At 40.7% G+C, this 19,246-nt stretch overlaps 1 protein-coding gene across 2 annotated transcripts in view; it reads left to right on the top strand.

The window, feature by feature from the left end:
• The window catches only part of CYFIP2 (cytoplasmic FMR1 interacting protein 2), a 2,832,302-nt gene that overhangs the window by 735,510 nt on the left and 2,077,546 nt on the right, over positions 1-19,246 (top strand). For both annotated transcript variants that reach the window (XM_044069335.1, XM_044069334.1), the window contains exon 5: positions 11,749-11,850. In XM_044069335.1, coding sequence (XP_043925270.1) covers positions 11,749-11,850 — 102 coding nt within the window. The remainder of the gene's footprint in view (positions 1-11,748; positions 11,851-19,246) is intronic.

Genomic DNA, 19,246 nt, shown 5'->3' with positions numbered 1-19,246 from the left:
ATATCACAAGACAGAGCTCCAGCATCAGAAGTTCTGAAATTATTAGGCATGATGGCAGCAGCAATTTTGGCTATACCACTAGCTCGTATGCACATGAGGATACTACAATGGTTGTTGTTCACTCAATGGTGTTACCAAGAGCTCCCCATGACTTACACTTTAATGATCACAAATTCTTGCAAAAAGGACCTTCAGTGGTAGTTGACCTCACTTCATGTCATGATGGGATGCCCATTTGTGCTACCCCCCTCCAGCGGCCACAGTGACCACGGATGCTTCCCTGATAGGGTGGGGGGCATTTTCAGGGAAAGACTGCCCAAGGCACATGGACCGATCTAGAGACACATCTGCATATCAGTGTCTGGAGATGAGAGCAGTACTTTTGGCGTTGTAGTACTTTCAGGACTCTTTTCCTCTGGGTACAATTGCGATTCAGACAGACAACATGTCGGTGGTCTAGTATTTGAACAAACAAGGAGGAACTAGGTCTTACCCCCTTTGTCATGAGGCTCTCAGAGTTTGGCAGTGGGCTGTTTCCACCCAGCACTTTCTGTTGGCAACTCACATCCTGGGGAAATCCAACATGATAGCAGACAAGCTGAGCAGGGCATTCTTTTTGCCCCTCGTATGGTCTCTCAAAAAAGAAATAGTGGACAGGATATTCCACAAGTAAGGCCAGCCTTGCTGCGACCTTTTTGCCAGTCACATGAACACGAAATGCAGAAGCTACTTTGCCCTGATTCCTCCTCCGGGAGAAGCCCCAAAGGGATGCACTCGTACACGATTGGCCTCCGGGTCTCCTCAAAGCTTTTCCACCAATTCTGTTGATACCCAAGGTTCTACAGAAAGCAAAAACCCTGGGAAGGACCATCATTTTAATAGCCCCTCATTGGCCTCGTCAGATTTGGTTCCCCGTCCTTTGACTTCATCTTTTGGAGGACCCTTGGATTCTGGACCCAGTTCCAGACCTTCTGACGCATTTGTCGGGGGATCTTCATCCCTCTCTGCAATCCCTGAAGCTGGCAGCTTGGCTGCTTCAATTCCCATCATAGCCAGGTTTCATAACCTCTCCAATGAGACAAAACAGATGCTGTTATCTTGTCATAAATCTTCTACTAGGAAGTTATATCTTAGCAAATGGAAAACATTTTCTACATGGGCCTCTAAAGATAATATTGATCCTTACCAAGCCCCGATGGCCTCCATTTTAGAGTTCTTGACTATGATTTTTAACAAAGGGGCTGCAGCAGCAATAGTTCGTGTTCAGTTGGCTGCTATTTCTAATTTTCATCTTGGATTTGAAGGGTTGAATATCATGTCTCACAAGTTATCCAAAGCCTTTCTCAAAGGGACTTTTCATATTAGGCCACCTGTGAAATCTCCCTATTCTCCATGGAATCTAAATTTTATGCTTTCCCACATAATTCTTCCGCCATTTGAACCAGCTTCCTCTTGTGACCTCATATTTTTGTCATGGAAGACCATTTTTTTTGGTAGCTATTACTTCTGCCCGCAGAGTGTCAGAGCTTCAGGCTTTATCCATCAAGCCTCCCTATTTGATATTTCATGCTGACAAGAGTCTCACTTAGAACAAACCCCTCATTCTTGCCCAAAGTTTGCACCGAAACCAATCTCAACCAAATTATTGATTTGCCAGTCTTCTTCCCCAACCATTCGAACAATTTAGAGTATATGCCGCACAAACTAGATGTTCATAGACAGCTCAGATTTTATTTGGATAGAATAAAAGATTTCAGAAAATCAGATCAGTTTTTTTGTTCACTTTTGGACTCCAGGAAGGGGAGACCAGTGGCTAAAACAACTCTGTCTAAATGGTTATCTGATTGTATCATCTTTGCCTATTCAGCTGCCAATATACCTTTGCAGCATAAGATTAAAGCTCACTCAACCAGAGCATTTTCTATATCATCTGCCTTTTCTGCCAGACTTCCCATTGATGACATTTGTGCAGAAGCCACTTGGTCAAAACCTCATACCTTTATCACTCATTACAAAGTTGACAAGGCCTCCAGGGACAGGGCCTCCTTTGGATCCACAGTCCTGAGTAATATACTTTCGTGAGCCACCCGAGATTGATGGTGCTTAGGATGCTACCCATCAGTAAAGAATGAACGGTGAGATTGAACAACTTCACATAAAGAAGTTATGTACTTACAATAACGTTCCATGTGAGTTGTTCATCTCGCCTTCATTCTTACGTCCCTCTCTCCTACCCCCTCCTAGGCTGTTAGATGATTGAGATGCTGGATCCATTCTGGTTGCTCAATCCTTGTATTCCTTTCTCTTGGGAGTGAAAGTATGACATATGGTATTATTATGCGCAGCAAACAAGATCTGAGGTAATTCCAGGTGCATCATGGGATATGGACTTGGCCTCGAACTATATGAAGACCTCGAGCTTTGCAATTGGTCATATCAGAGCTGAGGGATTGGCTCCGAACCCATCAGGAAAGAATGAAGGTGAGATGAACAACTCACATGGAACGTTATGGTAAGTACATAACTTTTTTTTTTTACGGTATTCATAAATAATGCAGAAACATCTGCAGTTTAAATAATTATATCAAATTAGACATAATGTGAAAACATCTGTTAAGAATAGATACAAGTTATGTTTAATGATTTAATTTTTAGAAAGATTTTAGCCAGTTTAGAGAAATTAAAGGTAAGTATAATGCAAACGAGTTGCAATATGAAGTGAGAAAAAACAGGTTTATGGCATATTTAGATGGAGAGTCAGGGGAGAGAAATTGATTGAAGTAAGGCAGTGAGGGAAGAATGGAGAGTAAGGAGGTGCAAGGTATAAAAAGGTACTAGTTCATACTTATGGATATAGTTTATACTGGGGTTGAGCAAGAATAAAGCCTGATTTTAGACTGGAAGTCTTTCAGAATGGTTTTAAAAGACTAAAAGGAGGGTTTTGGCTTTATGGATACAGGTAAGGAGGTCCAGACATTAGCAACATAGTCTGAATACAGACCATGTCCATCAGATATGATAGTAACCATTTGAAATGTCTGGACCTGCTAGAGTGAGTCCTGAAATGTGGAGACTGAGTGGTCGAAAGAGTGAACTTACATATATTAAGTCCAAGATGGCATTTCTCAGAATATTCCCTTTTCTCCAAAGTATGGCGATCTCGGAGTTGGCATACATAAGTTTAGGGGGTGTGCCCCCCCCCCCCAAAAAAAAAAAAAGAAGTTGTAAGGAAAAGAGCCGTTTTTGAGATTTTCTCTTCTCTAGGTTTTTGTTCTTTTTTTCAGCTTTTTTTGCATTTGGAATTTTGTGTGCTCACATTTCAGTTTGATACTTTTGTGGATAAAGAGAAGTTTTTGTTTATTAGATCATAATGACTGAGTAGTAACATAGTTGTATAGAATGGTATTTAGTACTGGACAAGCATATGGATACTGGATAGCTTTATAGGTCATAAGAAGCTATGTGCATGTTAGTTTACATCGAGTAGTTCCAATTTAGGCTTTTTTAGTGCTGTACGGTGGTGGGTGCTGAAAAGGATATTTACTGCATATTTAGCCACTTTATTAAATCATTATTCATGTTTTGCTTTTTGTGATGCCTGGAGGTTAGTAAGGATGGGAACGCTATAGAGTAGTGAGGGAAGGAGGTAAATAGTGGCAAGTGTGGTTTTAGTTGCATTGGTGAGAAAGTTTTTGACTCTGTAAAAGCATTCCTGGTTTTTGCTGAGTTTTTATACAGTTTTGTATATGCAGGTGGATTTAAGGTTATCATCTACTGTAATCCCTAATAATTTTTTGGCTGAGCATGTGTTGTGATTTACAAAGCCATGTTTCAGTGGCTGTAAAGCTTCCTGAGAAATTTTTTTGAGATGTGCCAGGTTGTCTGATGTGTATATGAGTGTGGAGTCATCTGCACATTATAGTAGAGAGGCCTGTTTTGTGTATGTATTGGAGTTGTTGGTGAGAATGTTAAAAAGGAGGGAATCAAGGATAGAGGCTTGTGGTACACCAGTGGTGACTGAAAGGTATGTAGAGAAGATGGAGTGCCATTTTACTGACTGATATCTACTGGGCAAGCAGCTTTTTAACTATATAAGGGTGGGCTGAGCAAGATCTGTTGAGGACATTTGAAATAGAAGTTTGCTGTGACAAAATGTGTTGAAGGCTATAGTGAACTCTAGAAATAAGGAGGAGACTAATTTGCCATTATCTGTAGTTTTATTGACAAGATCTATAACAGTTATAAGTGTAGTGTTAGTACTATGGGAGGAACAGAAGCATTTTGTAGGGGGATATAAGTTTTTCCTGCAGGATATGGTGAAGCAGTTGGTTTTGAATACATCTTTCAAGCATTTTGGAGAGGGGGATAACATTGCTGTAAGTCTAAAGTTGGCGATGTCTGTTGAATGTCCTCCTTTATGTAAAGGGATAATCTGTGATTTTTCCTGAGAGATAGAGAGAGAGAGAGAGTATGGGATTCCTGGATTGACCTATTTATAAGGATTATGACAGGATAGGCAATGCTATTGGCCATCAGCTGAAGTAGAGCATGGTTTGAATTTGTTTAAGAGTAGTTTTACGTATGATGTGGGCTTGAAGGTGAAATTGGATATAGTGATATGTGGCTGTTGGGCAGGGGTGAGAGTAGATGTTGGGGAATCCTTGATTAGGGTCACTATACTATCTATGAAATAAGAATTTAATTCTATTGCAGTTTTGAGTGTTAAGTTATTGGGAGAGAGGTTAAGGTTGTATTTTTGGCCAGGATGTAAGATTTCTTTAATGGCTGTCCAGAATTTTTTAGGGTTATGTTTACTGTTGTTCTGAATGTTGTTATAGTATGTTTTTTTTTGTCTTCATTTATTTGCTTTTTAGTACAGTTGTTTTTGAAATAGTCTTGTGTTTTGTATTTTTGCCATTCTTTCCACACATTTTCTGTATCCTGCATTAACAAACTACTCATTTTGGATAGCCAAATTGCAGTATTTGTTCTTATTCTCTTCTTTCTAGGGTGTGCAAAGCTGTTTGAGATAGTTACATTGGATTTATTTACATCATCATCTAAGGGGAGGATTTTTGTGATGTTCCAGTTAATAGATGACAGAGTAGTAATGAATATTTCTGGGTTAAACTTGGACAGGTTGTGTATTGTTTTATACATGCTGTCTGAGAGGAGGTGTGAGATGTCTCGTTTTATAGATTGGGAGATGGTCACTGAGAGAGTCTGACATTATACCTGTGGTGGTGAATTTGCTAAGGTCTGATACCAGGATTCTAGTCTAATAAGGAATTTGATGTCAATTAATTAGTTGTGTGTAACTCCTTAAGTTCATGCTAGATGTAGGGGAGTTAGAGGTTATGTGCAACAAATTGATATTGACATCACCTAGTATTATTTTTTCTTGTGTAATTATTATGGATATCCAATGAAATATATATTTCAGTGTAGCTGTATTGCTTCCAGGAGGAATGTAAAATAATACATATTTCCTTATTTTTAGGAAAATATTAAGAAGCTGCACTGAATTGAATTTTGTTATTGGTTTGTTATAGGGAGAAATGTAATAGTTGCTGGAAAATATTAAAGCAATATCACCACCTTTCCTCTACGGTCGTTATGGATGATATAGTCGGGTATAATCTTGGAGTTGTTTATACTGGTTTTAATCCAAGTTCAGGTTTTAGTGTGACTATCAGGCTTTTGTTTGGAATCCAGGCATGTAGTTCAGTAAGTTTATTTTTTATGCTTCTAATATTTATGGCGGCAATAGTTATATTACCTGGAAGGGGGTTGACCATTGTAGAATTAGAGTAGTATGTGAAAGAGAATTGTCTTGATATTGGTTTTGATAGGTGGTCTCAGATTAGGGTGAATGTCTCCTCCTAAGAGGATTTTAGCATATTGGGGTATTATTGGTTCTTGTTTTTTTAAGAATATTTTCCACTTTTTTTTTTTTTTAGTTGAAATAGAGTTAATCAGTCTATGTTTGGGGTAAATGTGAGGGGTGTCATTAAGCAGATTTGGTGTGATGTGTGGTAAGTTTAAGACATCAGGCTTGGTCTATACTTTCTCATCCTTCTCCTTCAGCAGGATTAGTGCTACAAGCTCTGGGGTTGATGTCAGCTGCCATACTTCTAGTTCCTTTACCACACTTCTTTATGCAAATTCTTCAGTGGACCATGGTGGTACAGTTCATTCTTTATCAGCACCTTTCATTTTCTGTAAGACTCACTGTAATCTGCAAATGTCATAGTTGTTGGTGGATTCATTCTGACAATCTTTTTCTGGGCAGACCATTCATTCTTCCATTCCCAGTTGCCACAGTGACCACAGACACTTCCCAACTGAGGTGTGGGCGGGGGCATTTCATGGGAAGGATGGTCCAAGGCATATGGTTCCTTCTAGAGACCGAATTGCATATCAACGTCCTAAAGATGAGAGCAGTCCTTCTAGCATTGCAAGCATTTCAAGATGTTCTCCCTGTGGGGACTATTGCAGTTCAGACAGACAATATGTCAGCAGTCTGGTACATAAACAACAAGGAGGAACCCAAACTTACCCCCTGTGCAGAAAAGCCATAAGGGTTTAGGAATGGGCAGTTCCTTCAGACCACTTTCTCATTGCGACTCACATCCCTGGGAATACCAGTGTGTTAGCAGACAGGTTCAGCAGATCCATTCTGATGCCTCACAAGTGGTCTCGCAATCATTTGGTAGCGAATATGATCTTCAGCCACTGGGGCCAGCCTTGCTGCAACCTATTTGCCTCAGCCCTCAACAACAAGTGCAGCAAGTACTTCTCTCTGATTCCCCCTCAGGGAGAGAAACCAAGAGACGCTGTGATTCACAGTTGGCCCTCAGGTTTCCTCCATGCCTACCCTCCTCTTCCTCTGATTCCAAAGTTCTTACAGAAAGCAAACAGGCTGAAAAGCTCAGTCATCTTTATTGCCCCCTTCTTGCCTCGGCAGGTATGGTTCCCCTTCCCGCGGTCTCACTTTTATCCTCCATGGATACTGGAACCACTCAGGATCTCCCATCTCATCCATCAGGAATTCAGCATTCCAATCTGCATGCCCTCAAGCTAACCACATGGTTTCTCCACTTCCAATAATAGACAGTCCAGGCTTTCTTCCCCAGTTCATGATATTATCTTGGCCTCCCAGAAAGCTTCTATCAAGAAAGTCTACAGAAGCAAATGGAAAAGATTTTCTGTTTGGGCTTCTAGCCAGACTATCGAGCCTTTTTCAGTACTAGCTTCAGACATTCTTCTGTTTCCAACAACTCATTTTAAGGAAGGAACTAGTTTCTCTACAGTTAAGCTTCATTTGGCAGTGATTTCAAATTTCCACTCTGGAAACAAATCTTTTTCTCTGGCTTTGTCCAGATTGTGTAAGACCTTCATGAAAGGCATATTTCACTTCAGACACCTGATAAAGGACCCTTCTCCTCCTTGGGACCTTACTGTGGGTCTCCAAGTTTTAACTCAGAAACCCTTTGAACCATCAGACAAAAGCGATCTGAAGTATCTTTCATGGAAAACAGTCTTCTTAGTAGCTATTACTTCAGCAAAAAGAATTTTTGCTCTCCAGGCCCTATCAGTTAAGCCTCCTTATATTGTTTCCATTAAGACAGGGCGTCTCTGCAGACCAAACCTTCCTTTCTTCCTAAAGTGGTGTTTGAAAATATCATCAGCCAATCCATACAATTACCAGCCTTCTTTCCAAATTTTACGAATAAGGGAGAATAAGGGAGAGTACATGCTTCATCTCCTTGATGTGCACAGACAACTGCATTTTTATCTTCATAGAACAGTACAGTTCAGGAAATCTGATCAGCTTTTTGTATCCTTTTCGCCACATCGCTTGGGTCAGGCAGTATTTAAAGTTACTCTAGCCAAATGGATTCCTGATTGAATTTCATTGGTTTATTCTTAAAGAGGACTAAATTTTACCACAATCTCCTTGAGCTCATTCCAGTCGGTCCATGGCTATTTTGTCTGCCTTTTGGTCAAGGACTTCCATTGATGACATTTGTGCTACAACTACTTGGTCAAAGACTCATACTTTTATTACACATTACAAGTTGGACATCATATTCAGCAGCAGAGTTTCTTTTGCTTTGACAGTCCTTCCATGAAGGCCTTCAGAGGGCTATGTAGCTGGGGACTCTGTCCCTTTGGTGAGGAAGAATGAAAAGGACAACATCAGATTTGTAAGTTATGTACTCACCATAACTTGGCATCTGTGTTTTCCATTTTCATTCTTCCTCACCTTCCCTCCCATCCATTCCCCACCCTTGTTACTCCTGGAAGTACCTGTTAGACTGTATTGGAACTATTCAGTTCCAGGTTTGAGCCCTGATTTTTTTCTGTCTATGTCTATCTCTGTTATAAAATGGGAGATTAGGCAGCAAACTCGATCTGAGTTGTTGGGGATGGAGTAGAGCGTTATGGGTATAGAGAGTAGAGCTCAAGAGCTGGATCTGAAGTCTAGTGTATGTAGCTGAGTTGGATCCGAGGATCATCTGAACCCATTGGTGAGGAAGAATGAAAGTGGACAACACAGATGCCAAGTTACAGTGAGTACATAACTTACAATTTCCAGTTTGCTCTTCTGACATGGCAAAATATAATTTATTTAGAGCTTTAGGCTTCAGTGTCCCTATTTTGGGCAAGAAGGCTCTGAGTCTCGGCTTAACCTTAATTATACCAGCAAGTATTCCTGTGCTTTTACATACATACAGGGTAAGAGGAAGAAGCCTGAATCTTTGTAAACTGGTTGGATGCCCGATATCCCTGGCAGAATATGTCCCATATATGTATGGCTACAACAGCAATGATCTATTCGAACATCTACTGTTGTGGTAAATTAACTTACACAGCTGTACTTTTGAGTGCATATGTATGTGTTATGCAGGGCTTGAGAGGTGCTTTACATGCATGTGAGGATTTTTTTGTGTTGTCACTGTGTTTAAAGAGTGTGAGTGTACTTAACATAATGTATGAGGATACTTCTGAGTTTGAGATTGTGCTGGGTGTTGGGCATGAGAATTGAGTAGCAACTATATTTGATGTGTGACTAAGAGGGTGCTGTGATTTGGTTATGAGAGAGAGTATGCTTGTGTCCATGTGTGTGTGTGTGTGTGTGTGTGTGTGTGTGTGTGTGTGTGTGTGTGCGTGTGTGTGTGTGTGTGTGTGTGTGTGTGTGTGTGTGTGTGTGTGTGTGTGTGTGTGTGTGTGTGTGGGTCTAGCTGGTGTGCATGTGTGTTTTGAGTATTTGTGTGTGTATATGAATAACCGATCAAATGGAAGTTCATTTGGTTTGGTGTGTGTGTGTGTGTGTGTGTGTGTGTGTGTGTGTGTGTGTGTGTGTGTGTGTGGTGTGTCTGAGTGAGCGGCTGTTGAGTGGTGTTACATTTGACTATGTAACAAAATGATCCCAAGCCAGGGCACAATGATTGAAGTAAGTATATCACGACAACTGCTCCAAGTAACAGGCAACCACACCAAACCGTAAAAAGAATGTCGTTTAATAATCACAGACTAAGCGCTTTCACCAAAAATTGGCTTCTTCAGAGTCAGTGTTAAAAGACAAATAAGACACATTTATACAAACAACGTACTGAAGTAATAAATGACATCATCAGTCCCTTCAATGAGCAAAGGAAAACAATCACACAATTGACCGATAGTGAACAACCTACTCATTTGAAATATATAAAATATATATAAAATATAATATATATTATATAAATAATACACTCCTGACATTTTATTTTTATATTTATATATATGTATATATGTCTAAATGTAAATAAAATTTAAATACAAGCTATTAATTAAACCATGCTGAACTACATACAAATAAATCACTATAACTTTACAAAACTTTATATTTATATTGCATTTTTTAAAATTAAATCAAACTAGCCTTATATTTCAAAACTGGTTTTATTGAGATGTAGTCACCTGGTATTAATGACTACATCTCAATAAAACCAGTTTTGAAATATAAGGCTAGTTTGATTTAATTTTAAAAAATGCAATATAAATATAAAGTTTTGTAAAGTTATAGTGATTTATTTGTATGTAGTTCAGCATGGTTTAATTAATAGCTTGTATTTAAATTTTATTTACATTTAGACATATATACATATATATAAATATAAAAATAAAATGTCAGGAGTGTATTATTTATATAATATATATTATATTTTATATATATTTTATATATTTCAAATGAGTAGGTTGTTCACTATGGGTCAATTGTTTGATTGTTTTTCTTTGCTCATTGGAAGGGACTGGATGATGTCATTTATTACTTCAGTACGTTGTTTGTATAAATGTGTCTTATTTGTCTTTTAACACTGACTCTGAAGAAGCCAATTTTTGGTGAAAGCGCTTAGTCTGTGATTATTAAACGACATTCTTTTTACGGTTTGGTGTGGTTGCCTGTTACTTGGAGCAGTTGTCGTGATATACTTACTTCAAACATTTGACTATGTGTTTGTGCGGACACGTGTACATTGTGTATTATAATTGTTGTGATGAGTAGTCTGATCAAGTTGTGTGCCTTTTTGATGTATTTTTTCAACAAAGTGGCCATCGACTGGTGTACTGTTGGTGTTAATGACTACTCTCTGTGTGCCTGCATCTGAGAATTATACAGTGAGTGCTTAGTATTCAGCGGGTATAAAACTCACAAAATGTGAATGCCACAGTCAGTTTGGAAAAGGTTTGTCATGATGCAGTACATTACTGGATGGATTCAATCCATATGATAGCTTTCCAGTGGCATAGATAATAATATGTACATCAAATCCAAGGCTTGGGAGCCTGTTTAGCAAACAACACTCAGTAAAAGGACCTTTGGTCTCACAGGGAGAGTTCACTGCTTATAAATGTCCTGGAAGCGAGGGCCATGCTGTTTAACGTGCAGCACTTTCTACCTCTGTCAAAGTGATAACACTTTTCTGATGGTAATAAATAATGTGTCCATATTATGGAACATCCTGAAACAGGAGAGTATGGGTTCTGAACATCTCCGCAGTAGGCAATTGGTAAGTCATTTTCCTTCTAGTAACTCACATTCCTTGTATTTTACTTGCCTGACAGATAAACACATTAAAATCTTTCTTGCTCCCTTTGAATGGCCCCTCATTCACAAAGTGTTCAGAATTTTTTCCACATCTGGAGGCAAAGGATACAGAACTTGTTTGTATCTCTCAATAACCACAAGTCCAAAATCTATTTTCTTTAGTTTCACACAATAGTGAATCTTTTCAGGATCATTTGTCATTTTTCTGCATCTTACTTTAAGAGAAGTTTTTATTCAACATTTGCTGGTACTTAGGCTGTGCTTTTGTTCTACAGACTGTCAGTTAGGTCTTAATTTGTTTGTTGTTTATTCATTAAATAATCATTACAATTAAATATTTTATTGAGCTGAAATGGAATTTTTGTAATATGTCAATCTGTAGTAATTGTTTTTATGTATTTTTAATTTATTTATTCATTTATTTTTTATATGTACTTGCTTGTAAAATGCTTAACAGCTCAGTGGTAAGCAAAATTAAAATAAAAACAGGTAAGGACTCTAGCAATCATTGATAGTTAATTGAATGACTTAACTGGAGATTTTCTTTCTGCCTTCCTTATGGTTGCTTGCTCTCTAGCTGTAGTTCATCGTATCTTCCACACTTTACTGGATTGCACCTAAGTGTAATAATTCATAAATTACTCAACTCCTAGGTGAAATGCAATGAACAACCAAATCGTGTAGAGATCTATGAAAAAACAGTCGAAGTTCTTGAGCCAGAGGTCACCAAACTGATGAAGTTCATGTACTTTCAGGTAAGAGGATCAAGTAAAGAGTGGAGGTGCAGGGACATAAAAATGTGCTGCAGTCATGTTGGCAAAATGTGTTTTTTTTTTTGTTTTGTTTTTTTGTTTTTTTTATTAATTTGACTGCCATGACACCACTGGATGTATATCAGATATGTATAATCCACCACTCCAGATGTTTTGTTGTGCATTTCAAATAAGTGGCTTAACACAAGATGCCCTTCTGAAGAAAACCTTAAGGAATGTAATTACCTGGTTCTGTGGTGTGGAACTAAATTGCAGCAACACTGTTTAAAACTGTATGGTCCACCAAATGAGAAGGAATACTGGCTTAGTGGCACAGAGTGGTTAAGTCCTGTCTGTTTAATGACCGTACGGGGGTGAGGGGGCTGGGAAAGGTGAGTCATGATAAGATGTAGCCTGGTCAATTCACCCAAAGATAAGATATGGAAATGATTTCCTGTAGAGGCCAAAGGTGGATAGAGGTGTGTCTGCCTTCAGGTGACATTCCCTCACAGTGCCCCATTACAGTCTAACCCTTTAGACCTTATTTGTTTATACAGGGGATCACCAGGATCATGTAGCTGCAAAACAGAATTTCCTAGTGGCTGCTTGGATTGGAGGGCAGCTGCTCAAAGATTGGCTGCTGCCTGATTAGAGAATAAAAGTGCAGACTCACACCGGTGGGATAGGTGTTCTGGAGGTACAAGGGACTTAAAAAATCAGTAATAAATCCATAACATGAGAATGGATAAGACAAATGTAAAGCTAAATGTGTGACAGTAATCCTTTCCTTCATTGCATCTTCTCTGCTGCATTTATTACTGCTTGTTTTTAGTGTTTTAAAATTATAAGTGTTATTCTAAGCCTCTTAGTTTTGGTCTAAGCACTTGGGCTTTAGGCCTGCTCCTTAGCTCTCCCTGGCCTCTCTCCCTCAGATTCTGAAAAATATGGATGGACAATTTCCTGTGGTTTCTACTACTAGCCTGGTTGATATGGGCATCCTGAGACAAAGTAGCAACTGCCTCATATGCACGGACAACCATCTGCTATTCCCACCTAGGCACAAAATTTGTGAGAGATGCAATTACATTAAAAACCTAGAGTTTGTGCTCTCGCCCTCACAAGCCAGTATATCTGGCACAGAGAAGGTTATCAACACAGTCACTACACCTCAAACTCCACCCTCAACTACACAACACATACTCACATATGTGGAGGTTCTCAACAAAAACATACCCAAAACAAAGGAGACCTCAGAGGCAAAAACACACGTGAACTCCACAACCATCCACACCACATACCATGCATAGTCCACACACCTGTGTCTTGCAACCACAAAGGCCTAACCATAAACCCAGCATATTAATTATAGTAGCCTCCATTGTGAGACACACAGCTGTGTCTCTCACCAGACTGGATAAGGAGAAAGTCATGGTTAGTTGTCTGTCATGTGCCAGACTCCACCATATCACACACGCACTTAAGACTCTCAACAACAGGTACTGTTATGACTTTGTCATAGTCCATGTTGGGGTAAACGACTTGAAACGTACCTCCCTGGACTATATGAAGAGAGACAGGATTGAGCTCGCTGAATAGGTGTCCCAGGCAGGTATGCCCCTAGCCTTAAACAGCATTCTACTGTTACCCAGAATGATGCCTCAATACAAACAGAAAATGATTGACGTTAACAATTGGCTTAGTTTTTGGTGTCATTCCAGGGGGGATACAGTACCTGACAGCCTGGGAAGATATGATCGACAGACAATGATGCTTTGTTAGAGATGGTCTGCATCTGTCCCACTTGGGCTTCTGGCTTCTGGCAAAGCGCCTTGCCTCCCCCATAGTGCCTTTTTTTAGAAAAAGTCCTCAGGTCAATAAAACCTATGTAAACATTTCAACAAAACGCAAAGTAAAGGTCATGCACCCAGATCTGTTCAGAAGTGATGGTCAAGGACATGACATACACTACATAGAATAACAAGCTATAATAGTTGGTAGCCAAATAACATGAAAGCACTACTAAGCCTTTGGTTTGAATTTCTTCACCTCAATAGACAAGTCTTTGAGGGTTCTGTTCAAGCAGCTTTATTATGTACAAACGCATCAGAACTGAAGCTTATTAACTTTAGCTTAGGTAAACTTATATACAGACTAGCTATTACACTCAGACATGTTCACTCCCTCGTTGCACTTTCAAAATGGCACTGAGGTTAACATGTCCCTGCTGTTTATATATGCACATTCAGTCCTTGAAATGCTTCTTAAAGATACAGCACACATGCTCTGCAAAAAGCAACTTAGGTTTTGGCATATAATAATTTTAACACAAATATCTAATCACGCAGTTGCAAATGTCATTATTACTATGAATTCTAAAAGCTAGATTTACAGTTTATCACTGAACTGTGTGCAAGAAGCAATGTAGAGGCCATCCAGGCTTCACAATGATAGGCATGTGATTCAGAGACAGTATTCCATGGTTGTCAGTGTTCACCCAGTACATCATTGAAAATGCATGGAGCATAATACTAGATAAGTATGCTTCCCATGTTAGTAGGATACTATGGAACAAACGATAACTAGAGATACAGCTGTGAGTGGAGATCCAAAGCAGAGCACACACTGCATAGATGCACATGCAGAGATGGCATCGTGGACAATAGAACTGCATAGTGATGCTGTTAGAATGTGCACAGTCTGTGCACCTGAGTATACTACTGAACCAGAAATGCAGGTGCAATGGTAAACAGTAGACTGGGATACCTATGAACAGATGACAAATATTCTGAAAATATATACAACATTAATGTCATGTGATGAGTACCAGATTGAAGTACATCATGGCATTTAAACAGGATAAGTTGTGTGATGCCGATATCAAAAACACAGAAATGGTATTTCATGTTAGTTACTGTTTTGCCACCACACAGTTCAGCAGACATGGATATACAAAGGAAAAGCTACTATTCTTGATCCAGTCAAGACTACTGAAGTGGCAAGCTACTACCATGAACAAACTTGAAGACAACTACAGCAGCATGAGGCAAATTCACAAAAGCCTGCCAGTAGGAGTGGATTGGAGAAAATGTACCTCCGTCATTGAGGTGCCTCCGTGGGTACTTTTTAAATTAACATCTGTAACATGTGTATAGTTTCAGTTGTATAAGTTTGAATCATTGAACACCTAGTTTATTCTGTAAATGTGTATCTTGAAACATTCACATTTTTAAGGAAGTCAGTTAGACATTGCATGTTATGTAGTCCTATCTCGCCATAATTCTTGCTGGATGGGTTCGAGCCAAACCTCGGCTCCGACATGGCCGATACTAAATCTTGAGAGCTTTTATTGGCTCGAGGCTGTCCCCTATCTCATGGTGCACCATGGCAATTCCCCAGATTTCTTTTGCTGCAAAAGCTTCAAGGTTGTCTTCTTTACTGGCTCGTTGGCTGGGTGGAATTTTTGATATCGTTGCTATATTTCTTATTCTTTCTCAATAAAAGTTTTACCTTTATTACTCTAGAGTGATTGCGTGAGTGTTAGAATCCCCTGTCCCTTTCTTTAATGATTGTACAGCCCATTTAAGTTACAGGGCCGTAGTTGCCCATTTAAATTAGAGGGCCTTCCTCTTTGTGTGCTAGTTTTCTTCTCTCTCTCTCTCTCTATATATATATATATATATGTGTATATATAAAAAATAAATAATAATTCTTATTGTTCTATTTGTTTATTTGAAAATATCAAAGGTTAAAGATAGGGAACATAGAGAACACTGCCCTTCTGTCTTCAAAAAGTGTGATAAATGTTCTCAGAAGATGTCGTTGACTGATAGTCACACAAGTTGTGTGTACTGTCTTGGAGAAAGCTCATTGGCAAGAACCCTGTACCTTTTGTCATGCGTTCAGCACCAGGGTTCTTAATGAATGCAAAAGAAAACTTATTGATAGGGGTCTGATGAGACGTTCCTTCCAAGAACAGCTGGAACAAGGTCAGAGGGTCTCTAAAAATCAAAAAAGAAAATCTCCATTGGCTCCTGCTTTGGAACCGACAAAAAATTCAAAAGTGACGGAGCCAAAGAGTTCTGGCTCCGATTCTGCTTCTTCTGTCTCGGTGCCGTCTGTTTCATCGGCTCCGAGACAATCATCTTTGTCGAGACAGTCTCCTATCTTGGAACCAGTGTCACCAACAATAAGATTTCCTATTTTGGAAAGGAGGAGATCTCCATCTATCTCCACCCATTCCTCCAGGACACTATCTGATGAGGATGTACAGCAGGTGGTGAAGCAGCTCTGCAATGCGGCGCTGGCATAAATGTTAGCCTCTCCAGACAGAAAGGTTTCAGATCCGTCCCAGCCTCAGTCTACTGTTCCTCCTCTGACTGCTGTGCTTTCGGAGTCTAATGTTTCAGGTCATATTGTGCTGGAACCCTCAGTTCCAAGAACTCTTCCTGCTTCCTCAGAACCGATAACTCTAACTTCATTGGCTCAGTCTGGAGCCGAGGGGTCTGGGAGCCGACACTTTCCAGTCGACTCCAGGAGGGATAGCCGCCATGGTTTTGCTTCCAATCCGACTATCCGTCTCGTGCTTTGGCTCATGTGAGCTCAGCTCCCGCGTCCGCTTTGGAGCCTGCTCCTCCGGGTCGGAGTCGACCTTCTGCTTCCTCGGAGCAATGATCTTCTTCGGAGCGGGGTGGAAAGGCTTTCGAGGTGATAAAGAGAGCTTTGTCAAGTACTAAAGCCCTGCCATTGGACCCGATGTCCCTCCAGCAGCCAGTAGCAGCCTCTTCTCCCCTACTTGCCCCTAAGCGTAGGGAGTCAGAGCCCCAAGGAGCCCCTATAGGAGGTGTCCCCTCTTCCAAAACCTCCCCAGATTACCCCACTGGAGAGGTCCCTAGGAAGAAAGTCTGCAAAAGGAAGCATATTGACTCACCCGAGTCACTTCTGACACTGATTTGGATGAGTCAGAAGGGTCCCTAAGATCCCCCTCTGAGGATGTCTCTTTTGCGGACATCCTAGAAATCCTTAGACAGAGGGGTGATTGGAAGACCTCTAACCCTACTGAGGATGAATCAGTGTACCTTGAGGCTTTTGGTTCCCAACCTAGCACCTCCTGGGTGACACCGCCATATGACCAGCTGTTAGGGGTCAAATCTTGAAAAGCTTGGACCTTTCCAGACACAGTGGAGCCTGTCCTGAGGAGGCCTAATAAGTTTATTACTGCTCCAGAAGACAAAACCTTTCTAACCAATGGAGTACCTGTGGATGCTATGGTGGTAGCAGCAGCCACAAAGAAGGAGTTATCTGAGACATCCTCAAATATCCATCCTCCTAATAAAGAGTCTAGGACGATGGATAGGTATGGAAAGCGTCATTTTTCTTCATCGGCTTTTACCTTACGATCGCTGAACTACCTCTCCCATTTTACTAGGCAACAAGGGGATCTCCTAAAAGAGTTGGGAGATACCCTTCAGGGTTCAAAATAGCTTCGGGATCCGCTGACAAGGTATTTTCGCAGCTCTCTACCATTACCTCTATTGCTGACTCCTCAGTGAGGCTGATTTCTTACGCAGCTGATGGAGCGAGCAGGGCGGCCGCATCAGGAATATCTATTAGGAGACATTCCTGGATGCGCCTATGCAGTTTTACGGAGTCCTTCAAGTCTTCCTTTACTAATGTCCCCTTTGATGGTTCAACTCTTTGGACCTCAGGTAAAAGAGACTTTGACCAGGTGTGAGCAGGAAGAGAAAACCTTATCTGCTGTGGGAGTCCCTTTTTCCCTTCCTTCCAGACCCTATCCCAAGGGTCAAACAGGAGGAAAAATGTGGTTCCATAAATCCCAAAAAGGATTCCCTCAAGCACATGGTCAACCCTCCCCTAGAGGCAGAGGGGGAGGTTGTAATGGAAGGCGTTGCTCTCACAGCAGAGGGGGTCCACAACACCAGGGTGATAGAGATGCTTTCTCTGATCGGCCCTTTCATTGCCTCTGAAGGGTTGCCCCACTGTCCGTCTCTGGAGGCAGTCGGGGGTCGTCTCTGACTGTACCCAAGCACCTGGCGAGTCTATGTGACATTATCGAAATTCCAAAATGTCAAACACCATAAGCTCTACCTTGGAATCTCGAAATGTGATATCCTCAAATGCACAGAACAGCGGATTTTTTCCAAGGGAAAAAATTTGCTGTTCCAAGAATACACACACACACACACACACACACACACACACACACACACACACACACACACACACACAGAGCACAAGCACACCAAAATACATAATCCACACATACACACTTCACAGAGCCCTACACTAAACCGTACATACACTACTAGCTATCCACTTACCTTACCCGCTCCCTAACCCTAAAGTCCCTAACTAACGTACACTCACCTTACCCGCTCCCTAACCCTAAGGTCTCTAACTATCGCACACTCACCTTACCCGTTCCCTATCCCTAAGGTCCCCAACTATCACACACTCACCTTACCTCGGTCCATTCGCACACTTACCTTAACCTGGTCTGTCACCTTCGCACCACAGTCGAGGAAATAGCGAAGCCACAGAAATGGCCCACAGAATACTTTTCCTAGGAAAATATTCTGTGTTTTGCAGCTTCGCTATTTCAAGCTTTCGCTGAATTTGGGTCGATATTATAACATTCGAAGTTTTAAGACTTCGATGTTATAATATAGACCCGCACCTGGCTACAAATTTTTCAAGATCGATGGGTACAAAATATAATTTCCAGAGGTTACCCCATTCCTTTTGTTTCTGATCCCCCTACAAATCGGTCTTTACCAGATGTACCACCCAATCAGATAGATCGTGCATCATTAGAGGTCATCTCGTTGCTTCAAAAAAGAGTCATCCAAGAAGTCCCCACAGAGCAAACAGGATCCGGAACTTACTCACGATTCTTTTTAGTTCCAAAAAAGACCGAGGATTGGAGATCAATTCTAGATCTCACCAAGCTGAACAAGTCTGTAAAAAATCGAAGTTCTGAATGATCACTCTGCAGTCAATTCTTCTGTTTATCAGAAAAGACAATTGGATGTGCTCCATAGATCTTCAGGACACATAATACCATATCAAAATGGACAGGAGCTCCAGAAGACACCTACGCTTTCAGCTGGGAGCCAGTCATTTTCAATTTTGAGCACTGCCCTTTGGCCTCACTACAGCCCCCAGAGTGTTCACCAAATGTATGGCGCAGTGGTCACGGCTCACCTGAGACGTCAGGGATTTTGGGTGTTTCCGTACTTAGACGACTGGCTCCTCACTGCTACCACCAAGCACCAACAAATCCGAGCCAGGGACAAGACTCTATCCTTGTGCACCAGATTAGGATTTACAGTAAATCTAAAAAAAATCCACCTTATCTCCATCGCAGCGTAATGTCTTCTTA

Source organism: Protopterus annectens, chromosome 4.part0, assembly GCF_019279795.1.
Source record: "Protopterus annectens isolate FY-2018-M chromosome 4.part0, PAN1.0, whole genome shotgun sequence".
Lineage (NCBI taxonomy): Eukaryota > Metazoa > Chordata > Ceratodontiformes > Protopteridae > Protopterus > Protopterus annectens.
The sequence above is the reverse complement of the archived record's forward strand: the minus strand, read 5'-3'. Positions and strand labels throughout refer to the sequence as shown.